Source organism: Sphaerodactylus townsendi, linkage group LG09 (assembly GCF_021028975.2).
Source record: "Sphaerodactylus townsendi isolate TG3544 linkage group LG09, MPM_Stown_v2.3, whole genome shotgun sequence".
NCBI classification, from domain to species: Eukaryota; Metazoa; Chordata; class Lepidosauria; order Squamata; family Sphaerodactylidae; genus Sphaerodactylus; species Sphaerodactylus townsendi.
The window spans coordinates 75,517,310-75,543,000 of record NC_059433.1 but is presented as its reverse complement, the minus strand read 5'-3'; the positions used below and the strand labels follow the sequence as shown (position 1 = coordinate 75,543,000).

Genomic DNA, 25,691 nt, shown 5'->3' with positions numbered 1-25,691 from the left:
ACACAGCGCTTGCTCCACACTTGTCCTGACAGAGTGAGCGACAGGAAAGCGGTAATCACCTGATGAAATCAGAATTGGTTTGTGATGTGCTGAATCGTTCTTTCCTGTTCCCTGGGGGAGAAGGTGTAACTCTCTCAGACGAGCGAATATATAAACTTGAAAGCTGGAGCACAATCGTTCTTGAAGCGCATTGTCTTCAGCTGTCTGTATCAGGGGAACGCTGGCTGGGGTAATGCGCCTGAGGCGTAAGGGTTGTGTGTTTCTGTTAACAAATGATGCTGTTGACAAGCATTTGGAGCATATTCTCCCCAGGTGCTAGATGTGTGATCTCCACACCTGGATAGCTTACAAGTGGGAGGCCTGCGAGATTTGTTTTGTTTAAACACCAGGCACGCCAGAGCCGTGTCTTCAGACTAGCGGATGAGTCCAGGGAGGAATCATGAACCGATTGAAACATGTGGGCAAAATCCAGAGGCGATTGCAGGAGGTCAAAAACTGGTCCTTCCGACTGGCCAAAGCAGATTTTAGCCACAATGAGAGCGTGCGGCTGGCCACCGATGCTCTCCTGGATGGTGGGGTCCAGTCCTACCTCAAAGCCTTGGAGAAAGAAGGAGAAGTGGACTTCTTGTCTTCTGAGGAAGCGCAGTACATCGAGAGGAATGCCAAGGAACCTTACTACGCCAACGACACTCACGCTGACGGAGAAGCAGGGTCAAGGCAGACGAACGACGCCAGGTCCGTACAATCAGGATCGTATTTCCCACTTGCTTCGGAGGTCAGCGAGCCGGCCCTTTTCCACACGTGGAGCACCACAGAAAAGCCCTACCTGAAGGAGAAGTCCAGTGCCACGGTGTATTTCCAAACCAATAAGAACAGCAATATCAGAGACCTCATACGTCGGTGCATTAACAAGACCAGCCAGGTATGGGAATTGAAATTTGGTGGGCAAGGGTGGTTGTGCCATGGAGAAAGGTTGGGCCTAGGGTAGCAAAATCTGAAGGGTACCTCTGATGATGGAAATGGTGCTCAGATCTACGTTGCCATGGCGTTTGTGGCCCAGGCAGTACTCCCCTCGGAAATACTCAACACTGACCCATCAGCTGGTGAGGCAATGCAAAATTTATTTAGTTACTTGATTTATAACCTGCCATTTCTTCCTGAGTGGGACCCAAAGCGCCTTACAAAGTGAGAGCCAGTGTAGTGTAGTGGTTAAGAGCAGGTGCACTCTGATCTGGAGAATCCGGTTTGATTCCCTGCTGTGTTACTTTTGCTGTGGAGGTTTATCTGGTGAACTGAGGAGCAGCAGTGGCGTAGGAGGTTAAGAGCTCGTGTATCTAATCTGGAGGAACTGGGTTTGATTCCCCGCTCTGCCGCCTGAGCTGTGGAGGCTTATCTGGGGAATTCAGATAAGCCTGTACACTCCCACACACGCCAGCTGGGTGACCTTGGGCTAGTCACAGCTTCTCGGAGCTCTCTCAGCCCCACCTACCTCACAGGGTGTTTGTTGTGAGGGGGGAAGGGCAAGGACAGGGGTAGGGACCCTTTAACACTCAAAGAGCCATTTGGACCCGTTTTCCACAGGAAAAGAAAACACTTGGAGCGGCAAATAATTTTTGAGATTTAAAATAAAGATAACACTATATATATATAGGGTTTTTTTACCTTTTACTTCGCTCATTCTGAGAAGCGCATGTATGCGCCCACCCTACTGCCTGCAGGGTGGGCAAGGATGAAGCCGTCGGCTCGGCCTTGCCAGCCGCCAGGAAAACTCCCGACCTGCTCCAACGGGGCGGGCGAGAGAGGAAGCCCGCGGCGCGGCCCAGCCGACCATGGGCAGTTGGTGCGCCCGCCCTGCTGCCTGCAGGGCGGGCAAGGATGGGGCTGGCGGCTCGGCTCGTGGAGCTGCAGTGCAAGGGCAGAAGAGCCGCATGCGGCTCTTGAGCCGCAGGTTCCCTACCCCTGGGCAAGGAGATTGTAAGCCCCTTTGAGTCTCCTGCAGGAGAGAAAGGGGAGATATAAATCCAAACTCTTCTTCTTCTTCTTCTTCTTGAACTAGATTAGCTTGTGCACTCCAACACATGCCAGCTGAGTGACCTTGGGCTGGTCACAGTTCTTTGGAGCTGTTGGGGGTGGGGGAAGGGAAAGGAGCTTGTAAGCCTTTTTTAGTCTCGTTACAGGAGAGAAAGGGGGGATATAAATCCAATTCTTACATCATTCCTTCTCTATTTTATTCTCACAACAGTTGTTTGAGATAGGTTAGACTGAGGCACTTTTGCACGTGCAGAATGATACACTTTCAGTCCACTTTCAATGCACTTTGCAGCTGGGTTTTACTGTGCAAAATAGCAAAATCCACTTGCAAACAATTGTGAAAAGTGGATTGAAAGTGCATTATTCCGCATGTGCAAAAGTGTGGCTGGCCCAAAGTCCCCCGGCAAACTACCATAGAAGAGCAGACATTCAGATGTGAGTCTTCTAAATCCTAGTCCGCCAACCTAGCCCAGGAGAAGCCAAAGTGGTACCCGCCTGCGGCATGGTTTTTGGAAAGTAGAAAAGTGTTTTTGGAAAGTAGAAATGTGGCACAACAGACCTGTTTGGCCACTGGATATCTGACTGGTTGTGCAGATTAAATTAATGTCATTCCAGCACAAACTGCCACCAAAATGTTTTTATATTCTCTTCTTTCCCAGAGCATAAAAAAAAGTATTCCTCTTACCCCCTGCATTTGCCCTTCCTCTCGTGTGTGTGTGTGTGTGTGTGCGCGCGCGCGCGTGACCTGTAGTGTCCAAGTTGTGGTTGGCTCCTCCACCTTCAGCTGCTATTTGTGGTTCACCACCCTGAATCAGAATTCCCAAGGTAGCCACAGGGTCAAAAACATTGGGGACCCCTTTCTCTAACCTCTACACCACACGGGCTCTTAAGGGATAAAATGATGCCCTTATTATCCCGGTCTTGCTTGGAGCAGGAGAAAGCAAGCTCTCCTCTGCCAGGTGAGGTGAATAAATACAAATGTTTCTTTTGGCAGAAGAACACCATTTGCAGAACTCCTGTGAGAATGCCCTTGGGTATCATCTGTTAAAATGATTCATGGCTTCCAGGAGCATAGTTTAGATTGGCTATTGATCTACCTAACCGGAATAGGACTCTAGGTTTACCAACATTCGAGAAAACTGTAACAGCAAAGAATTACCAAAATACAAAGAACTACATTTCTATGGATTTAATCCTCCTATGGATTAAAAACTGGTTGAGAAACAGGAAGAAAAGAGTGGGTGTAAATGGGAAGTTCTCACAATGGAGAGATGTAGGGAGTGGTGTCCCCCAAGGATTCGTTTTGGGAACCTATTCATAAATGACCTGGAAGTAGGGGTGGGTAGCGTGGTGGCCAAGTTTGCAGATGATACCAAATTATGTAGGGTGGTGAGAACCACAAAGGATTGCGAAGAGCTCCAAGCGGACCTTGATAAATTAGGTGAGTGGGCTAAGAAATGGCAAATGCAGTTCAATGTAGCAAAATGCAAAGTGATGCACATAGGGGCAAAAAATCCAAACTTCACATACAAGCTACAAGGGTCAGTGCTATCAGTCACAGACCAGGAAAGGGATTTGGGCATTTTAGTTGATAGTTCCATGGGAATGTCAACTCAATGCATGGCAAACTCTATGCTGGGGATAATTAGGAAAGGAATTGAGAATAAAACTGCAAAGATTGTCATGCCCTTATATAAAGCAGTGTTGCGACCGCACTTGGAGTACTGTGTCCAGTTCTGGTCACCGCATCTCAAAAAGGATATTGAGGAGATAGAAAAAGTGCAGAGAAAGGCAACAAGGATGATTGAGGGACTGGAGCACCTTCCCTATGAGGAGAGGCTGCAGCGTTTGGGACTCTTTAGTTTGGAGAGGAGACGGCTGAGGGGGGATATGATTGAAGTCTATAAAATTATGCATGGGGTAGAAAATGTTGACAGAGAGAAATTGTTCTCGGTGGATGGGTCGCTTAGTAGGTCGATCACTCCGGGGCGATGAACAGTCCCTGTTCAGCGGCAGAAGGCAGCACTAGCCCAATTGTCGGTAGGGATGAGTCTGCTCTAGTACTCTCCTCCTTGGTCCTGGGCTGGGGAGGCGCCGTCGTTTCTCCAATGGAAGCCCTTCTGGCAAGGTGGGCACGGGGTTTTAGGTGGCCTTCTCCTCCTGGGGAGGACCCTCCTCCATCGAGGTTGTAGGCGCAGTTAAAGCAGTCATCCTGAGACTGTCTGTCGGCCAGTTCAGGATTTTTGCCTAGGCCCGTGATTGCCCTCGCGGCACTCCATGGAAGCGTTCTCGCTGCGGCTATCTACCTGCCTCTTGGCTTCCTGGAGCCTGTTCACAAATTCAGCATAGGAGCTCTTGGGGTTTTGCCGGATGGAGGAGACATCTCTTTCTCACAATACTAGAATCGGGGGGCATTCATTGAAAATGCTGGGGGGAAGAATTAGGACTAATAAAAGGAAACATTTCTTCACGCAACGTGTGATTGGTGTTTGGAATATGCTGCCACAGGAGGTGGTGATGGCCACTAACCTGGATAGCTTTAAAAGGGGTTTGGACAGATTTATGGAGGAGAAGTCGATTTATGGCTACCAATCTTGATACTCTTTGATCTGAGATTGCAAATGCCTTAACAGACCAGGTGCTCGGGAGCAACAGCCGCAGAAGGCCATTGCTTTCACCTCCTGCATGTGAGCTCCCAAAGGCACCTGGTGGGCCACTGCGAGTAGCAGAGAGCTGGACTAGATGGACTCTGGTCTGATCCAGCTGGCTTGTTCTTATGTTCTTATGTTCTTAATTTGTGTATAGAAGCCATTATACGGAGTCTGGCAATTGGTTAAAATGTTGAGACTAGCTGAATTGATTTGGTTAAAAGATAGATGGCTAAGTATATCTATTTTTTCTATCAGTGCTAGTAACCTTTTTTTTAAAAGTATATTGTGGGTTTTCCGAATTGTATGGCCATGTCCGAATAGTATTTTCTCCTGACTTTTTGACTGCACCTGTGGCTGACATCTTCAGAGAATCCTACAAGTGGCATCTTCAGATCCTCTGAAGATGCCAGCCACAGATACAGGCGAAACGTTAGGAGAAAATACTACTGGAAATGGAAATTGAACTATTTGCTGTTGGGTAAGGACCAAAGAGTTTCCAGTGATGTGACCTGGTTTTGTGTTTTAGTAAATAAAAGTAGGACAGCAGGTGGATAAGAAATCCCTAATTTTTATAGAGGAATGTCAAAATAAATTCTGTTTTATATTCTAATTTTCTTATTTCTTTGTTTGTGAATAATCTGGAATTTGGTATTCATGATTTACTGTTTTACTGGTTGTTAACGGTAGGGTAGGTAGGTAGATAGGTAGATAGATGGATGGATGCATACATGCATACGTGCATACATAGATACAACCCAGAAAACCCACAACATCTTAGTGATTCCGGCCATGAAAGCTTTCAACGATACTTTAAAAAAAATTGGCATAATATTCTTGGATTAACCACAGAATTTTATAAGTCTATATATTTGTTGAGGTTATATGATGTAACCTCTGTGCCATCCATTAAAAAGTGCTTTAAAAATATTTACCTACCACACAGGGTTGTTGTGAGCTGACTAAGATAAGGAATGTGAGCGATTTTTCAGTATCCCAAAAATTCTGTGATCCTGCTGATCCTGTGATTCTGTGTCAACGCCCATTTTCTCAGGGCTGAAGATTTCAGATTCTGATGCTGTTCTTCCGTTCTGACTATTTCTCTCCCAGGTATTGGTTATTTTGATGGATGTGTTCAGCGATGCCGAGATATTCTGTGACATTTTAGAAGCAGCAAACAAACGGAGGGTCTTTGTCTACTTGCTGCTGGACCACAGCAATCTCCGGCTGTTCACCGAGATGTGCGGCAAACTACGTGTCACGGAGGATCACTTCAAGGTACCACTGACCATTACAAACTTCCTGCTGGGTGTCCTTTGTACACATTCCCTTGCACCACAGCAGAGTCATGTTGTTTTTAGGGTGTTGTGGGTTTTTGAAGTTGTAGGGCCGTGTTCCAGTAGCATTTTCTCCTGATGTTTCGCCTGCATCTGAAGATGCCAGCCACAGATGCAAGCGAAACTTTAGGAGAAAATGCTACTGGAACACGGCCCTACAGCTTCAAAAACTCGCAATACCCTGGTGATTCTGGCCATGAAAGCCTTCGACAATGCATGTTGTCTTTGGGACTTTCCCCACTTACCCTTTTCCGAGGGCAATTCCCAGCGCGCGGCATCCCTGGTGCGCGCCCGGGGGTCATCAAAAGGCACCCTTTGAAAGAGCGCCAGGAATGCCTCGCGCTGAGGGGCGCGACAGCAGCAGCGTCGGGGCGGCTGCGCTGTCGCCGCCCCTCTCAGTGGGGAGTGCCGAGGGACCCCGCACTACTCTCCTCGAGTAGCGCGGGGCTTAAGGTAAGTGGGGAAAGGGCCTTTGTCTCTTGGGGAGGGCGTGTTAATCTGCATGCTGGACTATCAGGGCTAGCTCCACCATGCATCTGGAGGGGAAAACAGATTTGGTTCAAGGAGTTAACCCGACTGCTCTTGGACATTTTCCAATGTGAGCACAAGAATTCTTTTCCCTAGTTGACGCAGTAATGTGTCTCGGGCCAATTCAGATACCATCAAGAAGAATCTTTATTTGTTTTGTAATACATTTTCGTTTTTTAAAATCATCTTCTTTGCCTAGGAGGCTCCAGGGCGAAGGACACATTCTACGGTATTCACACTAAGGTGGATTCCACGTGGGCCAAAAGCAGCGGTGTGAAAACAGTGTAAAATGGTTTAAAACGGTGAAAAAGGGTTTACACCATTTTCGCACTGTTTTCACACTGCTGTTTTTGGCCCGTGCGGAATCTGTCTAATATTCCACACTAATGAAAATTCTACACCAGGGGTAGGGAACCTGCGGCTCTCCAGATGTTCAGGAACTACAATTCCCATCAGCCCCGCCAGCATGGCCAATTGGCCATGCTGACAGGGGCTGATGGGAATTGTAGTTCCTGAACATCTGGAGAGCCGCAGGTTCCCTACCCCTGTTGTACACTAATAAAGATTTGGCATGTATTTAGGACCAGCAATTTTCCTGAACTGAATGGCCCATGCTAGCCTAATCTCATCAGATATTGGAAGCTTAAATAGACCACCAGGTGACGGCAAATTGCCTTTGTCCATCTCTTGTGTTGAAAACACCAAGAGTCACCATAAATCAGCTATGGCTTGATGGCACTTATACACACATAGGCTCAACAACTCTTTCATCAGGAATCTCTTCTAGTTGCCAGTTCACTGTGACATAGTGGGCAGAGTGTCAGAGCCAATCTGAGAGACCAAGGTTCGAATCCATGCTCTGTCTCGAAAGCTTAACAGGGACCCTTGAGCTGGTTACACACTCTCGGTTCAGCCTACCTTGCTGGGTTACTGTCGGAATAAAACAGAGAGGACAGGTGAGTGCTATATGCTCTCTGAACCTCACTGAGGAGAAAGGTAGGGTATAAATAAATAAATAATGAGTCTTTACTCATTGGTGATGTAAGGTTTTAGGCCAGGGGTATGCAGCCTATGGCTTTAGAGCCAAATGTGGCCCAGCAATTAATTAAAAATGGTTCTTTAAAAAACAAAATAAAATCTTCTGGAGTAGTAGGTGGGAGGTTAGAAAGGACATGGGACTAAGGTCGTTTCCCCACTTACCTGCTGCTGCGTGCTAACTCTCCCCAAGTAGCGCGGGGTCCCCCGGCACTCCCCACTACAGGGGCGGCGACAACGCAGCCGCCCCGACGTTGCCACTGTGCCCAAGAGGGGAAGACTGCCATTACAACGTGCCTTGGGAGCCCGGGCCAGGTGCTATCCTCCCAGGCCTAGCCCCTGCGGCCGACCCAGGCTGGAACCTTGCCCGCCACCAGGGATCAGTTCTGGCGACATCGCGTGGGGCTGCGACTAGCTCACCGCCCTGCGAACCTGCAGAATAATGATGCGGATGTGGCCTAACCAGGGTGGCACCCCCTACCGGGGTGAGAATGCCACTCATGAACTGACTGGCGCTCCTCGAAACGGCGCCTTTTGATGACCCCATGCAGAGCGCAGGGTTGTGGGGAAGCCCGGGAGCGCACCAGAAATGACGCGCACTGGGAGTAGCGCACAGCAACCACTCACCCAGATAAGTGGGGAAACGACCTAAGATGATTACCTGGATAGCTCAGCTCAGACTGGCCTGATCTTATCAGATCTCAGAAGCTAAGCAGGGCCAACCGTGGAAAGCATTTGGACAGGAGACCTCCAAGGAATACCAGGCTCACAACTTGGAGGCAGGCAATGCAAAACCACCTCTGACTGCCTCTTCGCTTGAAAACTCCATCGGGGTATCCACAAGTCAGGTGTGACTTGATGGCAAAAAAGGGCTTTTCAAAGAGGTGAGCAGTTGCCGTAAAATTGAATTTGCACCCTGTGCAGATTAATGCCACTGGGCTCAGATAATAACAGCGGGCTCCCATGTAGATTTATTACTTATTGTGAGACTATGTTATGTGCTGCTTCCACACAACTGTCCACACAGGCTTCCATGGAAGTTCTCCCATCATACATCCAGAGTAGCTTCCCATTGGAGGACAGGGCTGAGGTTGCTGTGGCAGCAAGGAACCTTGGTCTGCGCCCAAGACACTATGAACAACCTTCTTCCACCTCCACCCCCCACCCCGCCGCCACACACACTAATAATTCTCCGATTCAGAGGGGTAGGATGAATAGGGGCAGCCAGAAATGATCAGAATGCAAGCAGTATTTACACGTTCTCAGTGTGCTAGAAGATTATTGCACGCTCTTTGATTTTGACAGAATATTTCCGTGCGAAGCGTCACCGGAGAAGTTTATTGTGCTAAATCGGGCCGGAAATTCTCGGGGCAAATCCAAGAAAAATTTATCATCTCAGACTGGAGATATGTCCTGTCTGGTTCCTACAGGTAAGGTCCCTTGCTGTGGTTTTGTGACAGAGTTCAGTTCAAGATTGTCTGGCTGTTGTGGGTTTTCTGTGCTGTGGGGCCGCAGCCAGTTAGTTTTGCCACGCAGCCCAGAAAGCCCACAACAGCCTGGGAAATCCAGCCATGAAAGCCTTCAACAATACATAAAGATTATCTCTTGAGCTACAATACAGACACTTAGGCTCATTCTGCACATGCAGAATAATGCACTTTCAAACTGCTTTCAGTGCTCTTTGAAGCTGTGCGGAATGGCAAAATCCACTTGCCAACAGTTGTGAAAGTGGTTTGAAAACGCATTATTTTGCGTGTGCAGAAGGGGCCTTAGTGTACTTGGCACCTGATAAAAACAGCAGTTATTCTCCAGTGAGCCGACGAAGGCAACATCTAGCTGCCACGGGGCTTTATTGGGCTCAGAACAAACATTGCAAAGCGACAACACAATTATGCAACACAAATCCTGTTTTGGGAACTAAACTTCTGGTCCTTTATATTTGAAATACTTTCTGTTTGTCCTTTCAGCCCGTGCTTCACTCTCTTTAAAAACAGCATCATTGGCACATTCTGCTTTGCTCTCCTGGTTTTCAGGACCTGCAGAGGGGCTGTAGGAACAGGTACAGAGAATAAAAGGGGCAGGGGGTGAAAGGCAGGAATAGCAGCAGCTGAAGAATAACAGTGTATAGTGGGACAAGTTTTCCTCAGCAGCCTGGAATAATTAGATTTATGACCATGTTGCAGCATGGTATTTGTGTAGGATCAAGAGAGTGTTGCATCGGGCAGTGCATCGTGTACGTGAGAACCCAACAAATGTGTATGAAGCCGCCTTATTCTGAGGCAGGTTATCGGTCTCTCGAGGCTAGGACTGTCTACTCTGAGTGGCCGTGGCCTTCCAGAGTCTCAGGCGGAGGTCTTTCAAAACACCTGATCCTTGAAACTGGAGGTGGCAAGGGCTGAACCTGAGACTTTCTGCCTGCAAAGTTGACGTTGTACCACAGAGCCTCCCAGATGAGTAGTGAAACAGACTGATGCCTGTTTATTTCAATGGGTCCGTCGCTCTGTGTACGCCCCTTTCTGAATTAAAGCGAAAGGTTGCCAGTTATACAAATGGTAATAGTGGACAGAGAGGGTGGCTTTATCAAAGAACAGATTTTCTTCCCCTGGAGCCGTGAACTAGCAGTTTTTATTACAGGGATCAGGGAATGGAGAACTAGATTTTCCAACTCAGGTGCTAAAATATGTTAATAACAACAACAACCACCTTGATTTTCAAATTTAAATTTGTAAAATGAATAAATAATAGAATTAGTATTAAAAGAAACTAAAATTATACATTGTTAGTTATAACAAGTTACATGTTTTTGGTAGGCTTGTGGGACTTCACTTTTAGAGCTTTCGCCAAGTATTTTGCAACTGCAATTGTGACTTCAGAATCACAGTTGTTCAGTAAGAACCGAATGCTTTTGGCTGAATTAGAGCAGAGAATTTTCGGCGAGGACCCTCTTGCAAGTGACAATCCAGAATTATGTTATAAGGGGTCTGTCACATTGGCTCCACCTGAGCAAATCTTCGCCTGACAGGGGCCTTGCCTCATTCTCTCCAATATCGCACTTGAAGGAAATCCATTCTTTCATGCCAAGATGAATGTCGTGCTTTGGAAAATATCTAGATTATCTAGATTAAAATATCTAGATTATCTAGATTAAAATTTCTAGATTATCTAGATTAAAATTTCTAGATTAAAGAAGTATTGAGCCATCTTCCTGTAGTGTCTTTGTAGACTGAGCAAGGGAGGTGAACATGTAGTTGGTTGAATTGCCGCTCATGCATAAGAGTCTTTGTTTGATAGCACGTAGAATATATGAGTCTTCCAACATTCATGGGCGATTACCATAGACAAGGAGGAAATACGTGAGTCGCTTTTCAAGTGGGATAGTAGATGGTTTAGTTCAGTTCTGAAATGTTCCTTAAGTCAATAGTTGAATGCAGCTATCCAGGCCGTTGTCTCCATGAGTGGTTGGCCAAGTTCAGTACAGATAGTGGAGTGGAGAATTAGATTCTGGGGTGGAGAACTAGATTTTCCATCTCAGGTGCTAAAATATACTTGCAGGCAGTTCTGAATCTTGCCCCATCATGAACCATCATTGAAGCACTCCCCCTCCCTCTGACCAGGGAATGGAGAACTAGATTTTCCAACTCAGGTGCTAAAATATGTTAACAACAACAACCACCTTGATTGGCGTGTACATTATGCCATCACAAACTCATATTAAATTTAAATTTGTAAAATGAATAAATAATAGAGGCATTCTGACTGGAAGGCAGCGAGCCAAGAGTAGTGACTCTTGCAGAGACATGGGACAGCCTCCTTTAGTGGGGTCCGGTTATTCTGTAGCACTTCTGCCTCATCAGTGACTGAATCAGTTAAAAGAAGTTTCAGAGGCTGTGTCCACATGCTGTGCTACGAGTGACAGAAATTATTTGCAATTGGATTTTTCAGAGTGGACAAGACACTCCAAGACAGGTGCAGTCATAGTGCCCAACTCAGCAGTGTGAATGTACCCTGAATTACCTGCTTCCTGCAGAAAAGGGTGGGAGGGAGAAAGTTAGGCCAGAACAGAGAAGCATGCAGAGGTACAGCAGGAACCTTCTCAGCCAGCAGGTGCTTTTTGCTCACAGGATTCCTTATTTAAATTAGGAAGGTCCTTGCAGTTTGTGAGCAGTTCTTTTGCTGGGCAAAATTTGGAAATGAATGACATAGTAAAATGATAGCTGGCTGGAGGAACTAATAGCTGAGAAATCACCCAGTTGCAAGTCAGACTTCAACTGAGTAAATCTGACATGCATTTCTTGAGCTCACAGCTGTGGCCTATGTAGTTAGTGCTAAAGAGGACTTGGGGCTGGCTAAAGTGTATAAAAATGCACAGCAAGAGTCCACTGCATGCCACCATCATCTGGGATTGTCATGCTCTGACCAAAACTTGCAAACCAAAGCTTGCAAGACGTGCTCAGTTCTGGCTACACCCAGTGTCTGCTTGTCAAACTCAATGAACGCCCATCTAGCAAAATTCTTGACGGATACCGCGGCAGCTGTGTTTAAACTCCCGGTAGCTGTGTGGTCTTGGGTTGAATGAATAACAACTCAGACAGAAAAACCTATCTGCTCAGCAGTTCATTTTCAAGACCAGCCATACTACAGCACCAAACAAACAGCTTCTCCAAGTGCCTAAGAATTCTGTAGTACCGAGACGCCCTTCTGGGTGCGGGCAGCAAGCCAGAGACCTAACAAAAGTTGGCTGTAGCCCACAAAATCAAAACAAACACCACAACAGCCAGCACATTCCTAAACACAAGAAACAACATCTCTTAGAGCCAAAATTGATGTTGTGTTGGGCGATCTGAAAGAAATGGGCGTTTTTGAGGCTTAAAAGGGTGGAAGATATCAAGACTGCAGTGAAGGGAGGGAAGGTTAATTCTTTCTTCCCGCGCGGTTTTTGGAGATGCACATCCCCCGTCCACCTCAAACAAGTTATTTCGGGGAGGAAACATACAGGCTGTCTAGGTGTTTTCCACCATGGATCAAACAGCAGTTGTGGAAATGGGGGTGGGGGATTTATCCTCTAAGATGATGGATGGTGTTGTATGCAAAAAATGCTTCTCTGCCATTGACATTTACATTGGCTACACTGATACTGAAGAAGGATATTGACAAGCTGGAATGGGTCCAGAGGAGGGCACCCAAAATGGTAAAGGGTCTGGAATACATGCCCTATGACTGTGGTGGCGAACCTTTGGCACTCCAGATGTTATGGACTACAATTCCCACCAGCCCCTGCCAGCATGGCCAATTGTAGGGGCTGATGGGAGTTGTAGTCCATAACATCTGGAGTGCCAGAGGTTTACCACCACTATGAAGAGAGGCTTGGGGGGCTGGGGATGTTTAGTCTAGAGAAGAGAAGGTTAAGGGGGAACATGATAGCCATGTTTAAATATTTGAAGTGATGCCATGTCGACGAGGGAGCAAGCTTGTTTCTGCTGTCTCAGAGACTAGAACACGGAGTAATGGATTCAAGGTGAAGGAAAAGAGATTCCACCTAAACATTAGGAAGAACTTTCTGACCATCAGGGCTGTTCGACCGCGGAATTCACTGACTCGGAGAGTGGTGGAGTCTCCTTCTTTGTAGGTTTTTAAACAGAGGCTGGATAAGCCTATGTCAGGAGTGCTTTGATTTGTCTGTTCCTGCATGGCAGGGGGCTTGAACTTGATGGCCCTGGTGGTCTCTTCCAACTCTATGATTCTACACTGGACAGTTTCCACAGACAATAAATGCGTTTGACGCAGACATTAAAATGGAAACACTCAAAAACAGCAGGGGAGCATTTCAGCTTGCCGGGACATTCAGTAATAGACTTAAAGGTTGAAAAATTTCAGAGGACTCCAGAGAGAGGCTGCTGAATTGCATCCATATGCAAGATTCGATATGATCGGCTGGGGACTCAAGAGTCACTTGGCATTGTTTAGCTCATTACAAAAAGCAGTTATTCCTGTTTAGATTCACTCTGCTTTCCGATTCATCAGCAGTTCAGGGTGGGAGGGAGCTGGGTCCTGCCCCCCCACCCAGCTCTGCAGTGTCATGTAATATCACCCACCTTGGCCTGACAAACTGGTCCTTCAAATGTCTTTTGCAACACTCCACCCACCTGTTTGCAATCGTATGTATAAATCCGTCGCCTGAATGCAACCCTCCAGGCATCTGATGAAGTGGGTTCTTGCTTCACGACACCTTATGCCACAATATATCTGTTAGTCTTTTATTAGGTGCCACAATATTTTTGTGTGTTATTTCGGCTGCAGCAGGCTAACAGAGCTCTTGCTCTCTTTGCAATTGCAAGAGTCGCATTTGAGAAGTGGCAAACATGCCTAAATGTGCGGCAGCGTGAATTCCTTGAAACAAACATCTTGGATTCGCTCCAAGGAGATTTCTATCACAAACTGATTTGCTTTGGGCTGGACAAATCTTTCACACCCTTTTTTTGCTTTTCCCTTGTACATATGTTTCAGTTTAAAATCCAGGGTGTTAAGCAACACTGGGAAACACCGTGTGCCTTATTCAGAGCTACGCTGTGCCAAAATCTGAAGTCCCCCCTCAAGCCTGAAAATGGGGCATAACCACGGGAGTGGAGAGGGGCGGGTGGGAGTGAAGAGTGATTTTCTCTTTTGATTAAAACTGATTTCAATTCCATCAAGCCTAAATACAGCAGGATAAAACTGATTTTTAAAAAATGGATACACCGAGCAAATAATAGAATGGTCGTGGTGGGTTTTCCGGGCTGTGTGGCCGTGGTCTGGTAGATTTTGTTCCTAACGTTTCGCCTTCATCTGTGGCCGGCATCTTCAGAGGTGTATCACAGAGCGAAGTGTAACAGACTTCTCTCTGTGATACGCCTCTGGAGATGCCAGCCACAGATGCAGGCGAAACGTTAGGAACAAGATCCACCAGACCAGACCACGGCCACACAGCCCGGAAAACCCACCACAACCAGTTGAATCCAGCTGTGAAAGCCCTCGACAATACAAATAATGGAATGTTTAGTAAAAAAAATTGCTGGCTGGCTCTTGATAATTTCCAAGAGGAAGTCTGGCACTATCACAGAGAAGGAAATATCTGGATTATTGCGCAGATGGTGTATTCCGAATAAATCAGGGAGATCAGTTGAGGATAAGGGAGTAAGATTCACATACTTGGATCTGATTTCCTTGAATCTGGGACAGTGTAATAATTGGTGGGTCAAAGATTCGACAGGAACAGTCTATTAGACTTTTCTTGATTGTTGAATTTACCGTGTAACAACAAGAAGAGAAGAGTTTAGATTTATACCCCACCTTTCTCTCCTGTAAGGAGATTCAAGGTGGCTTGAGTGGACAAGGCAACTGGCCAGGAAGAGCAGAGTGACCTGCTGGTGTTCATTTTGGAGGGCTTTTCTCAAAGCCACATCTTTTAAAACAGTGTATTTTTAACAGGGGTTTGCAGGGGTTTTCTCTTTTTCTCCTTGTAAGGTTGCTAAGAGCTGAGACTGCTGGAGGTGGGGCTTAACAGGGGTTAACAGAGGTTACTCTTTGTCCTGGGCTGCTAAAGGTGGGGCTCCTGAGGTGAGTCATTCAGTCTTTAGTTCAGTCTCTGGAACCAGCGGCGCGCGCCTAGCGGCGCGCGCAATTTCTTCTTCTTTTTTTAAAAATAAATAAAATTCAATTAATTAATAAGGACATTTTTTTTTTGAGGGATAGTAGGTACAGATAGCTCAAAGGGGGCACTGACTAAAAGTTTAATATCTAAATATATAAACAAAAGCAGATATGAAGGCAGAGGAAGCCAGCAGCAGGGGATGGGGGAGCTTCCCAGTGTTTTGCACTGGAAGTGTCACATGTATGACTAGCATCTGCCACTAGGCCAGAAGTGCGAGTGGGTGTGCCCACTGGCTGCAATGAAGCTCCTGGTGGCAACCACAAGGAACGATGTCCGTTCTCTTGAAGCCAAGGTGGCTTGAACCTGGAGGAGAAGCTGAGAGAGGAAGATAGGGCAACAAACGAGGTTTTCAGGGACCCAGCAGCCGGGTCCCATCTCCCAAGGTGACATCTCTTCAGATGTCATGGAGAATGAGAGTCTGGGTGACAGAGGGTGCCAGTCTCTGCGGTGGCGGGGAAGAGAATGTCCCCTTAGATGGGACCCCTTCCCTTGGTTGAGTGGTCAGATGTATCCTCTCGCACTGAGGATACCCACCCTCGGGGAGGTGGGGGAGCTCCCTTGTAGTGGGTGATCTGATCATCAGGAATATAGAGAGTTGGAGTTTGTGACAGGCGTGATGACCGCATGGTGACTTGCCTGCCTGGTGCGAAGGTTGCGGATGTCCACGCGCTATCGTCTAGATAGGCTGTTAAGACAGTGCTTTTGGGGTGGAGTCGAAAAGCCAGTTGTGGTCCCACATTGGTACCAATGACGATTGGGAGAAATGTAGGCGGAAGGAGGTTCTGGAAGCTAGAATTTAGGGCTGCTAGGAAAAAAAGGTTAAAAATCCACGGGACCCCCAAGGTGGTGGTGCATTCTCCTGAAATGCTACCTGTTCCCGCAGCGCAGGGAGGCGAGCTAGGCAAAGCCGGAGATATTGCAGGGGTCTCAATGCGTGGATGAGAAGGTAGGGTGCAAGGCAGAGGGTTTCAGATTTGTCAGGAACTGGGGAACCTTTTGGGATACAAAGAGCAGGCCTGTACAAAGGGGCCGAGGGCTTCATCTTAACCAAAGAGGGAACCAGAGCTGCTGGCTCAGCATCAACATTAAAAAAGGTGGCAGAACAGCTTTTACAAGCCTGATCCCTGGGGGAAAGCCGACAGGAGCTGAGGTGACTTCGGTTCGAATACAGAGTCCATGGGGATGCAGACAGAGAAGGAGGTTTTTTTGAATCAACCACATACAAGTGAAGAGCACAGCAATGTGATAAGTGATAGTGTCTACAAAAGGCTAGAGGGCAAAACACATAAATCCCAGGTTAGGGACAGGAGACAGAGTATACAAGTGTCTCTATGCTAATAGTAGAAGCATTCAACCTAAAATGGGGGAGCTGGAGATACAGAGTTTTGAAGGAGGGACATTGATATGAGTGGGCATCACAGAGACATGGTGGAATGAGGAGAACCAGTGGGATGCTGTTATCCCAGGTTACAGGCTCTACAGGAAGGATAGGACAGGGCGTATTGGGGGTGGAGTGGCCCTCTACATCAAAGAGAGCATAGTGTCACATAAAATAGACAATGCAGGGGAGCTTGATTCCTCTACAGAAGCTTGCTGTGGATATCAATGTACCAGGGTGAAGCATGGTTTAACATTAGGAATATATTATCGCCCCCCTGACCAAAGCACAAGAGGGATTCTTGGAGATGGAAAAAGAAATTAGAGAGGCCAACAAAAGCAAAATGTCATGGTAATGGGCGATTTTAACTATCCCCATATAAACTGGAGAAAATGCATGTTCGAGGTCCATAGTAAGGAGAGAATATTCCTGGATATGCTAAATGACTGTGGCTTAAGAGCAGATGGTTGTAGAACCAACCAGGGGAGATGTGATCCTAGATCTTAATTCTATGTGGGGACCCAGGAACCTGGTGCTTGAGAGGGAAGTTTCAGTGCGTTGTTGGAGCCGATAGGGAACAGCGACCACAATGCTGTCAGATTCAGTATCTCTACATGCGAGGAACAGAAGGATGACAACTACTAATGTAATTACATTTGCCGCTTCAGAAAGGGAAATTTCTCAAAGATGAGGGGGATAGTGCTTAGAGAGCTGAAAGGTGCCGAAAATCAAGAGAGTCAAAAATGTCCAAGATGCTTGGAGGTTATTTAAAAAACACAGTCACAAAAAGCTCAGCTGGAATGTGTTCCACTTAAGGTTAGGAAAGGCATGCTCCAGTCCAAAAGAAAGCCACCATGGTTAAACAAGGGGCGTTGAGGGAAATTATTAGGAAAAAAAAGATGTCTTTTAGAAAATGGAAGTCCAACTTAACTCGATAAAGCAAATACCACAGAGAACACAAATGGTGGCAAAAGAGAAGCAAGTTAGCTGTAAGGGGAGGCAAAAAAAAAGTTATATGGGGAACACATGGCTGTAGAACATCAAAACCAGCAACAAACAGTTCTTCAAGGCTACATCAAAAGCAGAGGAAGCCAAAGCAGGAAGCGGTGAGGCCCGGTTAGATTGACAAAGGGAAATCGGCAAAGGGGTGTGCATAAAAGATGACAGGGACGATTGCAGAAAAGCTGAATGAATTCTTTGCATCTGTCTTCACCCAAGAGGAGGTGAGGAAAATTCCTGCACCTGAACCAAAGCTTCTTAGAGTGGCGAATCCGAGGAACTAACAAAGATAGTGGTAGACAAGGGAAGAAGTTCTGGCAGCCATTGATAAACTAAATGTTACCAAATCCCCTGGCCCAGATTGCATTCACCCAAGAGCCTTCTTAAAGAGCTCAAGCTATGAAATCGTACTGATCTTCTCCCACTTTAATCATGCAACTTATCCCTTGAAATCAGGCTCCATCCCTGAAGACTGGAAGATGGCCACTGTCACACCAATCTTTTAAGAAAGGCGATCACAGGGGGGACCCGGGAAACTTACAGTGCTTCAACAGTCAGTTTGACATCTGTTCCTGGTAGAGTAGTAGAATCTGTCATTAAAGATAAAATTATAAAACATGTAGAAAAGCAAGACCACTGCTGAGAAAGAGAAGTCCAGCATGGCTTTGCATGAGGCAAATCCTGTCTTACAAACTTACTAGAAGTTCTTTTGAGGGATGTAAACAAGGCATGTGTGGATAATAGAAGAGACCAGTGGACATTGTCTACTTGGATTTCCAAAAGGCTTTTGACAAAGAGTTCCTACCACCTGCAGGAGAATTGTTTGAGAAAACTCAGCAATATGAAGTCGGAATAAGAGGGGAAGTCCTCACTCCTATGGATTAAAACCACTGGTTGAGAAACAGGAACTAAACTCATTCTAGCAAGTCCTATCTCTACTGCCAACTACTTCTCCTCCTTAATTGACTGCCTGTCAAATACTTTTAATAATTTCAAATACTTAATTTTGTTTCTAGAAATCAAAAGAAGGATACTCTCCTTAAACAAGGAACTTTACCCAGGCTTCTAAAACATGTTTTTAAAACAGTCTCCAACAGGGAGAATTATCCCATTTTCATCTTCGCTAACCAGCCATATAGGAGAAGTCAACAGGGACTTTGATGATTTTTTGGACCCAATGGAATTTCTAACGGAAAGCAGAGACTCCAATTAGTAACCCCCTCTTGGCACACACAAATATTTAGTAACCCTCTCTCAGGAACTGGTGAGAACCTGCTGGATCCCACCTCTGCTGTAATCTGAATATCTGGGTTTGATTCCTCACTCCTCCACATGAAGCTCCCTATTTAGCCAGCCACTCTGCTCTTTAGGACCCCCCAGCTCAAGTAGAGGCAGGCAACAGCAAACCGCATCAGAATGTCTCTTACCTTGAAAATCATACGGGGTTGCCGTAAGTTGGCTGTGACTCATGACTCGACTGCACTTTTGACCACCCAAAGCTCAAGAACAGTGGGGGGGGGGGGTCTGTAGTAGGAAAGGGAAGATCACTGTTCCTTCCTCTGCAAGCAGAAATGCCATCCCTTGGGGGAAAAGCAAAAAATTTATTTTCAAATCCAGTCGTAAGATAGTACACTCTAGGCAGAAAAAAATAATCATGTGGGATGGTGATGACCTGGTTTCATTAACATTCAATGTGAAAGAGATCTGGGAGTCTTAGTAGACCACAAACTGAACAGGAGTCAGCAGTGTGATGCAGAGGCCAATAAAGCCAATGCAATTCTGGGCTGTATCAATAGAAGTATAGTGTATAGATCGAGGGATGTAATTGTACCTCTCTATACTGCATTGGTTAAACCTCACCTGGAATATTGTGTACAGTTTTAGGCACCTACAATCAAGTTAGGTTGATATTGACAAGCTGAACAGGTCCAGAGGGCGATCAAAATGGTAAAAGGTCTGAATCCATGTCCCACGAGAGAGACCCTAGGGAAGCTGGCATGTTTAGTTTGGTGAAGAGAAGGTTAAGAGGTGACATGATAGCCATGTTTAGATATTTGAAGGGATGTCATGTTGGTGAGAGAGCAAGCTTGTTTTCTGCTGCTCCAGAGACTAGGACTAGAGTAATGGGTCTAAGGTAAAGGGAAGAGATTTCCACCCCAAACACATGGAAACCCCATTGTGGTGGGCTTGCCCTGAGAGGGAAGCACTCTACCTGGAGTGGGAGTCTCCTTTGAGTTTGAAGAGAGGCTGGAATGGTCATCTGTCAGGAGTGCTTTGATTTTGTGTTCCTGCATGTCAGGGGGCTTGAACTTGATGGCCCTTGGGGTCTCTTCCAACTCTATGATTCTATGATGGACAGAGCTCTGATTCATTAAAAAAAATTAGGCTAGAATAAATTTTGTTACTCTTTAAGGTGCCACCAGACTCCAGTTTTATTTTTTGCTGCTAACACAGATTAACATAGCTACCTACCTGGAATAACTGAATGTATATAATGGCTGTTCATTTCTAACTCAGTTTTGCATATTCCAAATAAAACTTTAAAGAAAAATCTTGAAATAGTGTGGATTATACATAGATTGCCTGAGCCAAAATTCATGAACACTGCAAAATAAAGAGATACACATTCTAATCTGCCTCCTCCACAGAAGAAAACACTGGGAACTCTTGAATGGAATCTGATATGTATGCATGCCTACAGCAAATTACTAGAAAAAAAGTTTTTTTTAATGTTATGATTTTTAAAAGTACCATTATCAGAAAATAGCCACGAGCATCTGGATAACCTCGTAATTGGAGTAAAGGCAGCTAAATTTTTGATCTGTTTACATCAAAATTAAGTTTTAACGGAAAGACCTTTGAGCAACTTTGCAATATAATTCTGTTTCTCAGAAGCATTTATGTTTGATATAGCTTCAGGAAGGGAATAACAAAGTCCAGTGAAGTTACTGGGAAAACTTTCTGGTTATATACTGCTGAGCTATCTCCCAGGGAGGACACAATGGTTTGGTTGGATTGAAAGTAGCTTCAGAATGAAGTTTTAAAGGGATGTTTTGTAGTCCCGATTTGTTTCAAGCAGTGATCCTCAACAAGTTATCTGGAGGCACTATGGCACCTACTGATGGGCTTCTTGGTACCCGCTTCTTACCCAAAGCAAACAGCCAACTGGACCCTAAGGGTAACCCATAGTTTTCGTGGCCAGAGACATTCAGAGATTTGTCCTTCCCCTGCCCTGAGCCGACTCTTCACTTTCAGTGGATCTCACCCAAGGACTAACCAAGGATACTCCTGCTTAGCTTCTCAGATCTGATGGAATCAGGTTAGTCTGGGTACCCAGGACAAGGTAAATTCAAAATATTATAACTAGGAAAATCAATCATTCAGCAAGTTATGGTTGGCTCGCGTCAATTTAAACAGTCATTATATGCAGATGATGTTGGTTCTATTTTTAACTAACATCGCTACCTCTTGTAATGCTCTAGAACCTTTGTGATATAAACTAAATATTCAGAAATCATAAGTTCTGTTTATGACAGACGCTTCTAGACCATACCAGGGAATGCTCGGAGCAGGCCTCAGGGTGGAAACAGCATAGGTGTAGTCAAATACTTGGGCACTGATGTATCCCTAGCTAAAGTGAAACTATGTAACTGCAACTTTGATCAGATTATTAAAAATCTTAATGATGAAATGCTAATCAAATTTGCTAATCAAATTTGCATGCTAATCAAATTTGCAGATGACATCAAAATAGGAGGGGTAGCTAATCCCCCAGAGGACAGAGTCAGAATTCAAAATGACCTAGACAGATTAGAGAGCTGGGCCAAAACAAATACCGGTAAAATGAATTTCAACAGAGAGATAAATGTAAGATACTATTATCTTTAGATTAGTGGCCAGATATACTTAGGGAATTATACTCCATCAGTTCTCTCACCAGCATGGCCAGTACCACACAGAGGCTGATGGGAATTGTAGTTCCCGAACATCTGAGAGCCGCAGGTTCCCCACCCGACCTGCACGCAGAAAAAAAAATGAAATGCACAGATATGGGATGGATGACACCTGGCGCATTAAAGGACCAGGGTTCTGTGCCAAACCGAACGTGAGTCAGCATTGTGACGCAAGGTGTCAAGCAGTCACATCAGTGCAGATCGTAGGGACAGATTGTTCTGAGATGACAGGCCAACAACCCTGCAGGAGGCAACCGGGCAAAAGGTCTGAAATCCATGACCCACGAGGAGAGACTTGGGGAGCTGGATTAGTTCGTGAAGAGAAGTTGTTAAGAGGTGACATGATAGCCATGTTTAGATATTTCTGAAGGGATGTCATGTTGGCGAGGGCGCTTTGCCTTTCTGCTGCCCGAACCCAGGCGCTAGGTTCAAGGTGAAAGAATCATAGAGTTGGGCGAGACCCCCCATCGGGCCATCTTCAACTGAACCCCTGTCGCAATTTAAACACAATCTCAAAGCACTTCCGGCCATACGCTCACTCCAGACCAGCTCTGAAACCTCCCAAAGAGGAGACTCCAGAACCCCTCCGGGAGGCAGTGAATTCCAATTGTTGAAATGTTCGACAAAGTTCCTAATGTTTAGCAAACCACAGCAGCAGCAGTACAAGCAGTGGTTGGTTATATGCACCTTCTGATCTGGAGGAACCGGGTTTGGATTCCAGCTCTGCCGCTGAGTTGTGGAGGCTTGTAATCGGATTAGCCTGGTGCACCCCAACAATACCAGTTGGGTGACCTTTGGCTAGTCACAGCTCTTGGATTTCCAGCCCCACCACCTACTCACAGGGTGTTTGTTGGAGGGGAAGCAGAATGCAAACCCTTTGAGTCCTATAGAGTAGGTGTGGCAACCAACCCTTTTCTTTTCTTTTTCCTGCACCTTTTTCTGCCTAAGTGGCATCCACATTCATTCTATGATTCTATTAAATATCTATTTGGGGAATCAATTCCCATTAACACTTCGGCAGGGATTAATGCTTTAAAAACAACCTACCCAAATTGATCTTCTTGTTCAAATGTTCATTTATATCGCACTGATGCATCGAGCAGAAGATATTCAAGGAATTCACTTTGGCAAAAAGAAATACCAAGGTTATAACACAGGCAGAAACTCAGAAATGGAAGCAAAGTCTCAAATACCCCACATTTACAAAATTGTTCCGTCTTCTGTGAATTGATGTATTCTTGCTACAATAGCAAAGAAGCAGGTAATATAATACTCTTAAACAATTGTTTGTGAAAATCCCGCTGGGGCAAATCCACTGCACCAAAGGAAACCCTGTACACCTGACTAAATGCTTGCAATGATAGCCACATTCATAGTATTAATGAAATTTGGGAATAAGATTGGCGGATAAACTCTTGGTAGTTCTCTCCATTAATTTCGTGAATGAAAGTCCAATGCCCAAGTAGGATGGCAAAACGCCAATTGTTTAGAATAAAAAACTAGGTCTCTTGATAGATGCTGTGATTTTTTTGTATCTCAACCAGTAATGGAAAAATCCCTTTTTCAATTTCTCGAAACACACTTTCTGCTAAGCTCATTCAAAAGAGTGTAGTTGTTAAGAAGCTGTAACTCTCTAATCTGGGAGGAACCAGGTTTGATTCCCCTGTTCTGCCGCTTGAGCTGTGGGAGGCCTTACCCAGTGTCCAGATTAGTTTGTGCACTCCAACACAGCCAGCCAGTGATCTGGCTCAGCCTGCCCTCTTTCGTGCCCCAGCCCACACACCCCAGCAGGGTGTTTGTTGTGGGGGCAGGAAAGGGAAAGGGATTATTGTAAGTTCTCTTTGAGCCCTTTACAGGAGGCATGTATATAAACTAAACCTTTCTTTAGGAACCTACCCACAAGCCTTACATATGGCTTCAAATAGCATCAGTTCACTATGTGCTTTTACCGTTCATTATGTATACCTTGCAGAAACTGGCCACATTTTTCTTAACAACAAAGCGCCCTCTTAGGTAACAGCACCAAATTGTAAAGTTTCTTGTTCTCAACAGGATGTTTCTTTAAACTAGTTTGGGTCTTAAGAGAAAATGTAATAAAACTAACGAATTCAAAAAAAAAATTTATCTTCACCTGTCAGATTAGCTATAATTTAAAAAGGTGTTAATAATCACACCATACCCCGTGTATATCTCCACATGAGGTGGAATAAAATGAATGGCAAAACATAGGAAACAATACCATAGTCATAAGGACTTACTGGTAATGTTATTGACTCTTCTAAACGCTTAAAATTGAACTGTTTTGAAGTTTCTATCCCAGAGAAATTCAAATGAATATCTTTATAAGGTCGGAAGGCCACTGGACTAACGCTTGCCAAATTCTGAAACAGAAAAGAATTCCAACATGTAAAACTTGTTTGATAAAATTAAGGAAATTTGTTTATATATCAAATCATCAATGCATGCATCTTTACAAATATTGAGTTTATTTTGCAACAAGCTTTAGCTCATATGGAGCAGATAATGTGACTGTGGTATTAGAAGGTTGAGCCAAAAATCAACTACAACAGGAGTCTTGATCCTTCGCAATTTCTGCTATGGATGGAGTTTATCTAAATTCAGATTAGCCTTGTGCACTCCCACACACGCCAGATGGGTGACCTTGGGCTAGTCACAGCTTCTCGTGAGCTTCCAGCCTACCACCAGGGTGCTGGTTGCATGTATGCTATATCAGCCCCTTTGAGTCTCCCAGGAGAGAAAGGTATTGGCAAAACCAAACTACTCCTCCTCCTCCTCCCTCTTCTTAACTTTTCTGCATTTTCCCAGTTGGGGATGATTAACCCTGACACATCGGCATTCGTATCTATATTGGCTCCTTCCAGAGTGTATCGGTGAGATGTGTTCCTTAACACCCCAGCAGTAGTGATAAACTGTCCGGTGTTCTCCGATTGAACCACCTGTTCGTCCACCAATCATGCCAGGTATTGATGGGATTTTAGTCCGCGAACATCTGAGAGCCACAGGTTGCAAAACCCCTGCTCTAGCGTTCAGTCATAGAAACAGGTGAAACATTAGTAGTAAAAACCCACCAGACTGGCGGCCACACAGCCTGAAAACTCCAGCACCAGCCAGTTGATTCTAGCTGTGAAAACCCTTCAATGATAATGGTTTTAGACTGAGTGAGCTTTAATGGTAGGGGGGTAGTGTGAAAGAAATCTAGAATTTGATTCTCCAACCTTTAGTTTACTTAAAACGTTTACAGAAGTGAAGGTCCATGGAGGGTAGATGATGGAAAATCGCGTTGCCATTCCCAACAACGTTGCCTGTGACAAACCCAGCCGCTCAAATTTGTCACGAAGTTTGTCGCTATGGAGTGAGGAGGGAGAGGCCGAATGCACCCACCACAATAATAATAATCTTGGATTTCCTGGAATGTGAACCGTCTAATGTGGAAAGATACATATAAACGCTATCACAGAATCCATTGGTTCCTCATCCAGGGAGCACCCAAGACCTGCTAATATTAACATTGTTATGTTTGATAAACAAGAGCAATCGAAGAGGCTGCCAGCCGTCCACATGCAGTACCAAATCGAACACTCTGTTTGGCAAAGTTCATACATTTTACCTTTCAAATACAAACTCTCCTTTCTCCCTTGTGCAAGTGTCAGAAGAAGAAGAGTCTGATTTCTATACCCCACCTTTCTCCAGTAAGGAGACTCTAGGTGGCTTGCCAAGCTCTTTCTCCTTCCTTTCCCAAGAACAGACAACTTCAGGAGGTGGTGGGCTTGAGAGAGTTCTGAAGAACCAGGACGCCAGCCCAAGGTCACCCAGCAGAATGGTGGAGTGTGGAAACACATCTGGTTCACTGGATAAGCTCCCACCACCTGTGGGTGGGAGGAGCTGGGAATCAAACCCGGGTTCTGGGATTAGGAATCCACCTGCTCTTTTAACCACTACACCATGCTGGCTCTCTCAGGCAACAGGGTTGTATCTCTATGTAAATTGAATATGCCCATGACCTGGAATAGTCTAGGCTCATCTGATCTCAGCTAAGCAGCATTGACCCTGGTTAGGGAATTTGGGTGTGGGAGG

The 25,691-nt window shown here is 45.5% G+C and overlaps 1 protein-coding gene across 1 annotated transcript; it reads left to right on the top strand.

Moving 5' to 3' along the window:
* The first annotated feature begins 327 nt into the window (after window positions 1–327).
* Window positions 328–15,567, top strand: FAM83A (family with sequence similarity 83 member A). The gene is made up of 5 exons (XM_048508590.1): window positions 328–922; window positions 5,790–5,957; window positions 8,885–9,009; window positions 9,547–9,638; window positions 15,470–15,567. The coding sequence occupies exons 1-5, from the start codon at window positions 440–442 to the stop codon at window positions 15,565–15,567; spliced, it is 966 nt and encodes a 321-aa protein (XP_048364547.1). The 5' UTR covers window positions 328–439.
* Window positions 15,568–25,691: the final 10,124 nt, after the last annotated feature.